The sequence below is a fragment of the Passer domesticus genome, chromosome 5 (assembly GCF_036417665.1).
Source record: "Passer domesticus isolate bPasDom1 chromosome 5, bPasDom1.hap1, whole genome shotgun sequence".
NCBI classification, from domain to species: domain Eukaryota; kingdom Metazoa; phylum Chordata; class Aves; order Passeriformes; family Passeridae; genus Passer; species Passer domesticus.
This window is the reverse complement of record NC_087478.1, coordinates 80,744,557-80,757,606: the sequence shown is the minus strand read 5'-3', so window position 1 is coordinate 80,757,606 and position 13,050 is coordinate 80,744,557. Positions and strand designations below refer to the sequence as shown.

Here is a 13,050-nt window from a genome sequence, read left to right as displayed (position 1 = left end):
ATCCATTCCTGGTCAAAAAAAAAATACAGTTAGAGAAAGACCACTCAATGAATGCAGTGAAAAGATAACCTTACATCCACCTTTGACAAAAACACAAGCAAGTAGAAGACAACTGAGGTTTTGCTGGGATGCAGTTAATAAAAACCAATTCAATTAGGAATATGAACATAATAATCTCACAGCTGATGAAGTTTTGCTGGATAGAACGTGGTACTTACTGCAGTGGCTCGGGACACCTCCCGACACGTGCTGAGCAGCCCATTCTGCAGGTCATCTCTCTGTAGCACTACATTCTGTATGGCTGCTGGGTTATCTGCATTCATCTCTATCTCCTGGCTTGCTGACAGCAGAGCTTGCTCAAGCGTGTACTATTGTAATAAAAAGAATTATTTTTAATGCGCTGCATCATTGGGCTGATTTTTGTTTTATTTCAGCTATCAATGTTCTGATAATAAGCATGTAAAATAACATCCACTTTAGGTAATAAATACAATTGCCCTACTTTCTCCTTGTGTAGCTGTTGAAGCTTCTCCTCCAGTGCTTGCACAACTTTATCCTGCTCACATAAACGGCTAAGCTTAGCCTAAGGTAGAACAGAAAATTACCACAATTAGCATTTTGTTATTTGCATCTTCTGTAATCAAAATCTAACTTGATCAAATCATTGCACAAATCTACAGAAAATGTTATTAAAATAAGAGTTCTAAAATTATGCATTCTAAAATTATGTAGGGATCAGTCTTACATTTTCAAATTACTTAAGAAACCCTCTTAAGAAACTATGAAGTGCTATTATAACTTGAAGCAGCATGGCTCAAAACATGTAATTTATGATTCTATAATTTATGATTCTATGATTCTACAGCTAAATTTTTACAACTTAATAGTAGGTATTAGATTCCATTTTAATTTCCATATTGCTTAGTGTTACAAAGGCAATTTTATACATTCACAGTCTGTCTCGTGGTTTCTCAGGTGATTGTATCAAATAGTTAACATTTCAGCCTAAAATGTAATATTTCCTGCAAGTTAGAAGCTTATTACAGAGACATGTCCCTCTATATCATGACAGAATTTCTGTGGGCAATCATGTGGGGTTACAAACCCTGAAGTGAGTTTCAAACCCAAAAGCCAAGAGGAAAATTATTATCAAAAGAAAGACACAAATACCAACATTTACAAGGAAGAAGGAATACAAATGACTTACATCAATGTCCAGCTCTTCAGTTCTATATTTGTATAGTGTACCCCTACATTCTTCTTGTGTTAACTATAAGGAAGAATAATATTGCCATAAAACAACTTAGTTGGAATGTGAAAATGAAAACTACTGTTCAGCTTAAGAGTTTTAACACAGAAATCAGCTTTTGCTTGAAAGGTAAACCTGCCACATTGAACAGTACATATTTAGCCAAAATACATTAATGAGGGTAACTAAATGGAATGTCAAGCAGACTGTCAGGAGAGCTGCAGTAAATTAACAGTTTGTAATGCAAACTGCAGTTTCAAAGATGTACAACTCAATCAAACATGGATTATGGAGGAAGATGAAATTGCCAGAGTACAGCTAAATAATGATTTAAATTATTATTTATTATACTATTAGATAATAATAGTAAGTTTTGTCATATGAATTCTTAACAGAGGGGCTCTTTCTAGTCTGAATTCACCATTCTAGGCCCACAAAGGTCAGGGGTTTCACAAGCAGGGTGATCTGAGGTGAAGCCAAAAACAGAGCAGAACGACCCAAATTTACAACAGATATGTAAATATTTTGTTAGAGATACGTCCAATAGGTGCCACCACTTTTCATATGGATTTTTCATATGAATTTCCTACTTTTCATAGGATCTCCTCCCCTCGAACAGAGCATCATCAGAAATGCCAAAAATGGAAGCTCTTCTATTTTATCTTAGGCAAAATTGTCTCCTTGTGCTAGTCAGGATGCAAAGTACCTCACACTTCTTTCATACAGCTCCTCACATAAAGTTCTTTACTTTTTCAATCTGTTACTGACCAGGAATAAGATTTTAAAATATTTTACAAGAGAAAAGGCAGCTCCCCACTTTAGAGTGAACTGTCACACACAGTAACTACTTAATATCCTATACAGCAAGTAAGGACACAACACTATCAACCTCCATATTCTATTTAATTTTTAAAAAAATTGTGTGTACAGAGTCCCAACAGAGATGCTTTCCTTCCATGTGTCTGTCAGAATTAGGTAATTGTGACTTAATAGTACAAGGAAGACTAGTGAGACACAAGTCCATGTTAAGGGACACTTATAAATAAAAGGACTAGGGGAGGGTTCATGAGACAAGCATTCCAAACATAAAATAAATCTTCAACACACTGAAGTGTTTCATTTCACGATATTATGTCCACATACCTCATGCAAATGTACCTGGTGACAATTTAGAAGCATGAATAGTGTATTAAAAACACAGAGCAACTTTCTTTGAAATGGAGATTTCATGAAAATGAATGTTGGACTATGAAAAAAGCCACAGCACTTTTGCACCTCATGAATGTCACACAAATTAAGATAGCTATTTGAACTCCCACTATTGTAGAGTTGTGTTGTTTTACTGTTGATTTGATCACAATGAGGGAAAAATGAGGAATGGAAATATTTAAATAAAACTCATAAACATGGCCAAATGTCTTTAACTTACAGAGGAAACCTACTTCTATTTCACAACAGGAAGATTTTACAGAAGGAAGATTATCCCCTATTAGATAAATACACCTTTCCAAGTCACTGCTCAGCATTTCGTGTGGCTTGGCTGGAAAAATACATTGCTTTTTCAAGCCAGTACTTTTCATACTTTTTTAAATAGAAAGACATTTATTTTTTTGTCATTTCAACCTCAATTACAGCCGAGCTTAAAGCAGTTTGCCAATTCAGCATCCCTACCCCTGTGTACCTCTGAAAGGAATACATTTTAAGTACTCAGACAAGGAAAACAGTTTTTCAAAGAACTGTGCTAATTCTTTTTATTCAAATCCTATCACACTTTTCAAACTGCTGCTGACTTCTTGCTTGGGTCAGCAGCACCAGCTCCACTCCACAGGCACTGCTGGAGAGCCACCTCATTCTAGCATTTCCACTGCACCACTTCGCCCAGGTTCAGCACAAAAAAGCCCCAAATAAAATGAAAAACTTAATCCATCCCTGCCAAAACAGCAGCTCTGCTTCTCAGAGCCCACCAGTAAATGTGCTGGGGCGAGAGGCGCGGGATGCTACACAGAACAGGATTACACATCCCAGGCAAGGTCAACAGCCTCAAATCCCTGGAAAACAACAGCCTCACAACCCTGGAAAACGCATTAGAAGAGCTCCAGCGACCAAGTTATCAAAATGTACTTCGTGTCACGTTCCACCAAAGCCTTTCTTGCCAAATCGCTCCTCCAGGGCAGGAACTCCAGAGCAAGAGTGCCATCTACTGAACCTGTGACAGGAGCTGCTGCTGCCTCCCTCTGCCTCGACATCTGCCTGTCCAAACACACCAAATCCATCCCTCTTAACACAAAATCCATCCCTCTTAACACCAAAAACCTCCCAGTCCTGAGGGAGCAGCACCCTGAGAGCTATCAATAGAACTTGCCATTTTTCAAAGGGAAGCTGCACATGCAGAGTTTGGCCAGATGTGTTATCTTGTGTGTGAAAAAGCAAAATGACCCTGACTGAACCTCCCTCTTAGCTCAGGAAACATTTGTCATCATCTGTACAGTCCCCACCTCTGTCACACACCAGCACCAGATGATTCCCAGAAAGGGAGAGATGCCCTGTGCTGGACACCCTGGGACACAACTGGTTGTGATATTAAAAACATTGAAGTGACAGCATTATTTCATGACTTTGTAAGCTATTTTCAGATTCCACCAGCTGTTTTGAATCAATGAGTATCTTGGAGGATGTTTCACACTCCCAAAAGCATGCTATGCACCTCTGCAGGATGCTGCACGTAGGAAATTAACACAGGACAACCTAGGACATTTTGCTGTTGAGCACAACATTAAAATCAAGACTTCCAAAAGGCTCTTTTGTTCACCTCTTGCTTTCTGAAATACTTCTTGCTATCAGGAAGCAGGGAAAATGGGCATTTAGCCCCATTAAGCAAGGTTCTCCTCTAATTTTGAATTCTGTGACCTAAACCACTTCAAACAGAAATTGAAAAGATTTTTAGCTTGAACAACATCACCTTGTATTCATAACACAACCTGAAACATCTCAAAATCTAACATGTATAGCAACTTAAATGTATGCAGCTCCTGTAACACTAATAACAAGCCATAAGCAAAACTTCCCTATCCTTACAGGAACAAAAAAACTTAAGGGCAATTTTTCTGTGGTTTTAATGTATTAAGAACAATTCTCCATGGCAAAGCCTGGATGTTAGCTTGTTGCACTCAGATTTTAATTTTTCCTCCTTAAGGGAACTCACACATATGTAAGAGGTATTGAGGAAAATTTTGCTTTTTAAAGTCAGCCTGTACTGCTTTTTTAGATAAAAAGACTGGAGAACAAGATTAACATTCCTCATCTAGTATTTAGAAAGAAGCAAAAGACCCCAAACCAAGGCAGAAATGGGTCTAGTCTGTAAAAACCCTTTTTTTTCTTGTCTGTACATATGGAATAATTTCCATGGCCTGTACTTGTGAATTTATAGCACAGTCTGCAGAGCAGAATGATGTAAGTCAAGTGATTTAAATAACTCTGAAGATGTAACAAATCACAAGCAAAAGTGCCTTATAAATAACACATTTGAATTAGTAGAGGTTTTTGCTGTTTTACTAAAGGACCATTAATCATTACAAATAGGAAGCAAGACAAATTAAATACAAACTTTTCTTGCTTTCGTTTGCTTAACTCTAAATGAGCTCAGACTTAAAACTGAATTGAATAAACTGAAGCTGAGAAAGATCCTTTTCTTTATCCACAGGAATGGTTGCAGTCATCACAAACTATTTTAGCACCCTGACAACAAAACAAGTTTCAGTCACTTGCACAGAGGCTTCTCCCAATTATTTGCATGTCTTTAAAACTGCAGCAGGAAAGATGACTGTTAAACCAATTTATTTCATTTGAATAAGAAATTATATGCTGTTTAGACTTTAAATAAAGTTGCCAGAATTTTAAACGGGTTAGTTTTGCATTACAAAAGTTTAGAAGACTATTTAGGCAGTGAAATTTTGAGTGTATTTTTAGCCTCTCCAGAAAGTCAGTGAATGCAACACCTCACACAGGAAACTTTACCCATGGAAGCAGAAGATGTTGTGACTCCTCAGCTAAGGCAGCTTCTGCATGTCACAAATCCTCTGACCTGCAGAGACCACATCTCCAGTGGCAACAGGTTATTCAGTCCTCAGGACCTGTTAGAGTCTCTGCTTTTCTGACAAGAATGCCAAAAAAGGTGTTTTTATTCAGTGTCAGATGTGCCTGCAAGGTGAAGGCAGACACTGCAGCTGGCAGCAGAGCTTGGCCAGGGCAGCACTGGGGAATTCATTGGTGTCCCCAAAGGCAGGAGCAGCTTAGCCCAGGCACAGCTACACCTCAAATATGTCTATTTAATATTGGAAGCTTGGGCTAGTTTCCCCTGACATATCTAAAACACCTCAGATTTATTTGATTTCATTTATTTGTCTTACATACTCTATCACAAAACTGACTTGCTTTAAAAAAATTCTAGCAGTCAGGCTCCTTAAAAAAATCACAACAAACCCCTAAAATTTCATTTAGAGCTCCAGGGCACGTTACTTCTCTCATTCCCTCCAAACAGTTCCTCCAGGTTCCAAATTAAAGCTCCTGTTTTGCATGCAGGAGCACAAATTGGATGGTCATGAAATCAGTCACTCACATCCCAGCTTCCTTTGGAAAGCTGAGATTTTTCTTGGCAGAGTTTCTGGATCGGAAGCAAACTTACGATGTGGAGTTGACTTTTAAAAAAAATGAAATATTGGATTAAGCTGCAGCATTTCTTTAGAAACATGGCAGTAATAAACATCTGTTTTACATGGCAGAACATCTCCTTTTCTTCAAACTGTGCAACCTTTATGCATAATTTTGGCTCACAAGGGCAAAAATGGAAATGCAAGGGAACTGGCCAGATATTCCCTCGTGAGAACAACACCTTCACTGTAGCTGAGGCAAGAAACTTCACAAACACCCCCTGACATGACAGGGGCTGCTCAGTCCAGCCCAGCACCCACAAGAGACCGTGGTGTCAAGGGAGAGGGATTGGCCATGCTCATAAGTTAGTGCAGGTCTCAACTCCCAGACAATATTTCCATTCACATTTCTGATTCTTCTTCCATCTTACCATTGCCAACCAGCACCAGATAACTCTGTAAGAGTGCACAGTAAAGTCTGCTGTGACTTTATGAACAGACACTGCCTTTTGGATTTACAGGCCCCAGATCAAAGTAATTTTGATCCTTTCTTTCTCCAGTGGCTAAAGGCTCGGTAGGTGCAAACAAAAACTTGTAAATCCACTTCCTAGAATGAAACAAAATTGCCAGAAATGACCAGGTAAACACCGCTCACATGCTTTTGTAGTGGTCAAAAGAAAGAAGCACCTTTGAACACTAATTGCAGAGAATCATGCTAAGACAAATGTTGGAAGCTCACTGGAAGTTTCATGAATTTTACTGGACACCTGCATAAAGCACCAGCTAATTAAATTGTCTAGACAGAGAGAAGTTATTCCAAAGTGTACACTGAATAGTAAACAACGAAAAGGCAGCGGAAGCCATGCCAACGATACTGCAGCGCTTCGGGAAGCATGGATGACTTGTGGGTTTCCAAAGCAAAGGAGAGAAACACCGATGTCATGAATAAATCTGAGGGACAACCAAAACTGTCACTAAGGAAAACTCTGGCAGATGATAAAGCAATTTCATTCACTCTCCAAGACCTTACTTGATGGTACAGTTGCGGTCTTAGCGCCGAGTTCTCAATCATAGTGTGAACCATGGTGATTAAAGGTTCATTCTCTTTCATCTATTTCAAATCAGGAGGAGCATACAGCAAACATCAGTTTACAGCATGGCTAGATTTGAAAGACGACACTGTAAAATATAGCCTCTACTTTAATTCTTTCTAATAATGCAGTAGATCACATTTTAACCCATGCTTTTTATATATTCCATCATTCAGTAATACCAACATCTGAAAAGTTTAATAATATCAAACAAATATATCAAAAGTAACGTAAATGCTCAACACCAATGTAATATTTGTTCACCAACACTCTCCCTTGTTAAAAATAAAAAAAGCTTAAAACAAGTTTGGCTTTGTGTGGTATTGAAATGAAAAGGATTATTGGATTTTGCAGCAGGAACACTCAAACCTTTATCAGAAAACCTTTTATATTATAGATTTAATAACTCAGTGTACATTAAAAAGATATAAGCATTCCCAGCCTGTGAATAGACTTATGTCCACGTATCACAAAATGCCTTTATATACTGCACTGATTTATATCCTTTGGAGATTTGAGTCATTGCCTGTTGCATTTATCCACCCCCATACACAGGAGTGAAACTATTCTGGAACTGGCCAGACATTTTCTATAATGATTAGTATTTATTGCTAAGCATGCAAATGTCAATATCAGGTATTTTATTACACATTGCATACATTTAGCATTTCAGAAAAGTGTGCAACACAGAAAAAAAGTATGGGATTTTGGTCTTTAAAAAGGAGACTTTCCTAACAATAAGAGGAAAATTATGAAAACAGGTGGTTTCCTTCTCCAAAAGAAAACTGAAAAGTCATTTGATGCACAAGTCTCCTATTTTTGTTGGAAGCTTTAGGGCCTGTTGGAAACTTTAGCAATACCTGCTTCAGGTATGGTTACACAAAGTGTGTGAAAGAGCAATTATGATCTTTTACTTTGTATTTTCATGCACTCCCCATGAATTTGCATAGCAAGGTTTTCTTCCATAGATGAAAATGCAACAGAACGAGTTTTTGATTCCTTCTAATATTTCTTGCCCAAAATAATTTAGGAAGAATCTAACTTTTACATTTGGAGGAGTATTTTTTTCATCTTATGGTAAACAATTTTTTCTTGTAGACAGAGGAAGTTTTTGTTGTTGTTGTTTTTTGTCCACTGCAAAGTCTGATCAGCTGGTAAGTTATTCAGCCAATAAAAGGTACCTTAAGAAACTTATGATGTTCTGTTTGTCAAGGCAGGGAAAAACCCCTAAACAAGCAGCCCCTAGCATTTAGTCCATCATCTCCAGTACATGTAAACAGAAAAGCAGAACTGAGACAAGAAGTTGTTCTCCTTCTACATTAAAATTTTGTCCAGAGTGGGTGCATTCCAGAGAGTGGTGATACTAAGAGAGCTCTCAATAAGGAAAGAAACAATAAGGCCCAAAGACAAGCAATCAAACTACAGCCAACTGATAAATTAATAAAAAAATATTTCTGTGATGCTCAAATATCTTATTAGGAACATTCAATTTGTATGCATTTTTTAATCAGGATTTCAACCACTTTTTTTATTTTTAAGCCAAAAGGAAGTTTTACTATCAAGATAAAATTCAGAAGTGTACTAAAAGACTGCTGTGCTAGAATTCTTGAACAAAAAGGTTCAAGTGGGACTTTCTGCCACGGCTATTTGTAAAAGAGAAAAAAGCATGTCTAGCTTTTACTTGGGGAAAAAACTCAACCTTATGTTATGTTTTGGTACTCTTTTTGCAATTACTGGGTACAAATAAATTAAGGAGACAGCTGGCTTGCACTTAGTGGCACACAAGAAGTGATTCTTTAAAATCTGATAATGCAGCAGACTGAGATCTTATTGAACTCAACGTTCCACGATGGCAAACAAATCATCCTGGGCTAGGGCTGCTAGCTATGCCCAGAACTCCTAAAATTCCTAAAGTGCACCTGAATCTCTCTCCCAACTCTGCAAACCTTGAGCCAGCAGAGTGGTTTAAAAAGAAAAGGGTTCTGGACAAGCATTTATTTGGCCCTAAGACATAGAAGAAATCATATGGCTGGGTATCTTTGTGCCAAGTCTTTTCAGGCTTTTTTTGCCTCCCCTCTCTCTCTGAACTCCAACAACAACAACAAAAATTCTGAAAGCATAATACAAAACCATCAGAAAGTGTAAGGTGAGAATTTCTGAGTGTGGCCAAAGGAAACAGCAGTACAAAAATCAAGTGTGATTTCAGAAAAGGTGATTGAATATTCTCGATCCTTGACAAGAAAACCACCTAATCAGCAGCCAGTTTATTGCAGCAGAATAGAAGTTACCTTCCCTACAACAGGAATTTTAGTCTGCCTGAAAAGTCACCTGTGCAGCCTTGTAACAAATTTACTATTTATTGTTGTGTACAGTACTGAGCTATTTGTGACCAAGAAGGTGAGATCTGACACCACTTACAGAGAAGGTGAGTTTTGACACTATTTACAGAGATTAAACACAAGTGGAAATACCTAATTTAAGTACCCAGGACATTTAAAATCCAGAGAGGGCAAGAGATTATGCACGCTGGTTACAGATGCTGGTAACAAGGAGGAAAGGCCTCAATTACACTAAAAGAAATTTTGATTTTTCAATGCTTTTAACATAAAGGGAAATTGATATTTGGTGAAGTATTGAAAAGCTAAAAATGTGATACCACTCCTAGAAGCAGTGGTACTCAAAGCAGAAAGACTTTCAAGGGGATTTATTTCCTAGAGATAGATGACAGTATTATAAAACAAGAGAAATGAGTATTCCAACCTGCTCTTCCATGATTTTGTGATTAAGGTAATTGATTTTAGACTTGATTTCTAAGCTGTACTGATTCCTTGCCTCTCTGATATGACACAACTATAAGACTTACACACTTTCCTAAATTAATGCTTACCACATCACATTTCTAAATTTTATCTGGTGCATGTGAAAGGAAAATAATTTTTACTATTCTGCATCTTGTACACAGACAATTCCCCCCATTTAATCCTGCCCATCATACTCACACGTTTGGCTACCCAAGCAATAACAACAATTTTACACTTCACATCAACAGTTATCCTTTCTTGACAAGGAATTGCACTGCTGAAGACAGAATCACTCCCTTACTCCAAAGCATTATAGACTGGAAATATTTGAGTTGGATGAAATTTTTGGTCTAATTTAGCAAGCAGTGTGTCCCTACTGTTTTGGACCTGCTGCAGCCCCTTAAATAAAACAATACAGAGACGTTTGGAAATGCATTGCCATCAAACTGAACTGGTCACAATTCCCACCCTGTTTTCAAGAGGCAATAGGAAAATAAGTCAACCAAGCCCATGTGAGAGTGTGTATGGTGTGTCTGTGCACAGCTGGGGTTTTCAGAAATTCACTGAAACCCCGGTAGAGGAACATATCAAATATAAAAGTTTTAACTGTTGGTTTTAAGTGTAACGCTCACAGGTTTCAATAAAAACCAGATTCTTACAAAAAAGTGATTTTTATCTTTTTAACCAGTGGTCATCCAGTTGTTTATTTTAGTTCTAAGCACTTATGACTGTCTTTTATAACTGCTAGCAAAAAAAAAAATCCACTTCAAAACTTCTCAAACACAACTGGTGTAGAAATCCCATTTGGTCATGCAACAAGGCCATAAAGAGAGGTATTGCAATTCTTCACTTGGCAGTCAATTAAGTTAGTGAAGACCTGTACCCCAGTGAAGAACTGAACCCTCACTCCATAAGATACCAGAAACTGGAAAGAATTAAAATCTTATTTTTATGTAAATCCTTCAGAATGAACTGTGAAAAATGAGAAAAGGAGACATGCTGTGATTTGTTTAAAATATTTCTTCATGTTTGACTGCCTCTTCATTTAATGTTCTGTAGAAACATCTAACTCTTTTTAATTTGAAAAACCTAAATTCTTAAAAGTACTCATTTTTTATACATTGCATGTGTGTCATATGAGCTTGGAAACATATTAGGACTGGTTAAAGAAGGTAAAATGCTACAGTTAGTGTTATTATGAAAAGGAAATTAGGAACATAATTTAGAACAGAAAAATGAATTGGTGATTGGCTACTGTTTGCTGACAGATTTTAAATTGAGGGATTCTTTTTCCCCATAAGAGCTCAAATTTGTGATCAATTGAGATATTCTATGCTGTGGGCACCATCCAACTTCACAAAAAGCACTGAAAATCCTTCTCCCCAAATATTTCCAGCTTTGACAGCAGCAGGCAAAAAGCATTAAGAAATACAAACGCACAAGAAAATTGCAAATCCCACCTGGTGATCCAAATATATGGCATTCCTTTGAAGGTGATGTGAAAGAATCTCATTCTAGTAGGCAGCAGTCAGAGGGGAAAAGGAAAGGGACAGAAGGTGCAGAATGCATGAAAAGAGCTTGAAAGGATGTAAACTAGACAGTGATAGACAGTTCTGTTTTATGGAGAAACACAATGCTGTTTTTAGTGAACTGTTAACAAGTTTTGAGCCCGAAACAGAAATGATGGAAGCTTGCTATGAATCAGACCATCAACCACCACATTTCATACTGGTTTACACATAAAACACAGTAAGCTCACGTCAATGTCCACTACACAGGCAACTATGAACCCTTTGATAAATCCATGTTTTAAAATGTCTTACTTTTTGTGGACATATCACAAATAAGACAGAATCTGATTGGAGGCTGTAAAAACAGCAGATTAACCTCAATCCATCACGACTAATTTAGTTTGTAATACGAAATGATAGATTAAAACCATTTCATTTTAAACCTGAATGTCATGGGGTGACTTTATGCTGTTTTTGCCTGTTTAGCCCAGAACTCCAGCGAGCTACAAGGCACTTGTAGCTACAAGTATTCCCAGGTAATTTTGACTCTGCTTATTTCAAAAACCAAAACCTCAAAGGGTTGATAGCAGCGCACCACGCACGCGAAGGATTAACGCCACTCCATTCTACTGGCACAGGAGCCAGGGAATTTTGCACAGAGCAAACCTGGGTTAATGAGTGACTGCGGGTTAGTGAGGATGGAGCAGGACACACATTGCTGGATGGCTGACCTTTGGGCTGCTGGCCTCAAGCTTTAGCTGCATGAGCTGTGCTAGTGTGTGCTCCCGGATACTACTCAGCTCCGCCTGCTGCCGTCTCAGCTTTATGAGCAGCAGAGTCAGCTCCTCCGGCTGAAGGAGTGCAGTGTGAGAAGCCAAAGAGCAGAGAAAAGGTTAATTGGTACCCCAAACAACACCTCAGTAAAACAAGCAACGCCTCATAAAAGGTTTGCTTCTAAAAACTAAAGTAAGGTGCACCTCCTGAGTGCCGGGCAGAAACTCTGGCAGTGACACAACACAAGAGAAAACATTTCCCCCAGTTGAACCCTTCAAATATAAAATGAAGGGTCAGCCTTCGACTGCCCAAACCAGCAAATGCCATAAAAGTCAAACATTCTGTATTAAGGACAAAAATAATTGAGGATTTTGCAGGGCAAAGGCTGTGCAGTCTTCAAATTTTCCTGACATGCATATCAAATTGGTGATACTGACTTGAGTCAGGGCGAGACAATTCCAGCCCTTAGGATGTCATTACCTGTATGTGGGCAGCCATTTCAACTTGGTGAAAGAATCAAAACATGCCCTCAAGAAAATGTAGTTTTAAAAATAATTCTTCAGATAATTATTTAAAAGAATTCTGCAAATGTATGTGTCAAAACGGAGAGGAAAAAATGATGACAATCCCATGTTTACTGAACTACCTCAGAAATAATCACCTTTCACAAAATAGATCTGCACAAGCATGACAAAAATAATTTTCCATCCCACCTTTCACAGGTCTGCGATCTCCAATTATTTTACTGCTTACTTTTATGACTATGCTGTACAATGGAGCCTTAGGAAAGGATGAAGAATAGCATTTAAAACTTATTATAGATTATATGTATTATGGAAATAAAGTCCAACCCAAATGGGTATTTGTCAGGTAATTCCACACTGATCAGCTTAGGTCAGTTTGGGAAACTCCACCTGAACCATTTCTATTAGCAATACTTCAAAGAAAACAAGCCACTGAACATCACAAGTATTTTTG

General features: G+C 37.9%; 1 protein-coding gene across 25 annotated transcripts in view; it reads right to left on the bottom strand.

Annotated features, from left to right (window-relative positions):
- The window catches only part of PLEKHA5 (pleckstrin homology domain containing A5), a 157,354-nt gene that overhangs the window by 21,832 nt on the left and 122,472 nt on the right, over positions 1 to 13,050 (bottom strand). For 13 of the 25 annotated variants that reach the window (XR_010362877.1, XR_010362878.1, XR_010362876.1 and 10 more), the window contains 6 exons: positions 12,030 to 12,149; positions 11,248 to 11,301; positions 6,926 to 7,006; positions 1,208 to 1,270; positions 503 to 583; positions 219 to 368 (listed from right to left, as the gene is read on the bottom strand). Coding sequence is in view for 22 of the 25 variants with exons in the window: in XM_064421415.1 (XP_064277485.1) it covers positions 219 to 368; positions 503 to 583; positions 1,208 to 1,270; positions 6,926 to 7,006; positions 11,248 to 11,301; positions 12,030 to 12,149 (549 nt within the window). In the remaining 3 variants the exon portion in view is untranslated. Of the gene's footprint in view, positions 1 to 218; positions 369 to 502; positions 584 to 1,207; positions 1,271 to 6,925; positions 7,075 to 11,247; positions 11,302 to 12,029; positions 12,150 to 13,050 lie in introns of those variants that run through there. The other 12 variants (XM_064421403.1, XM_064421404.1, XM_064421419.1 and 9 more) reach the window with 4 other exon arrangements.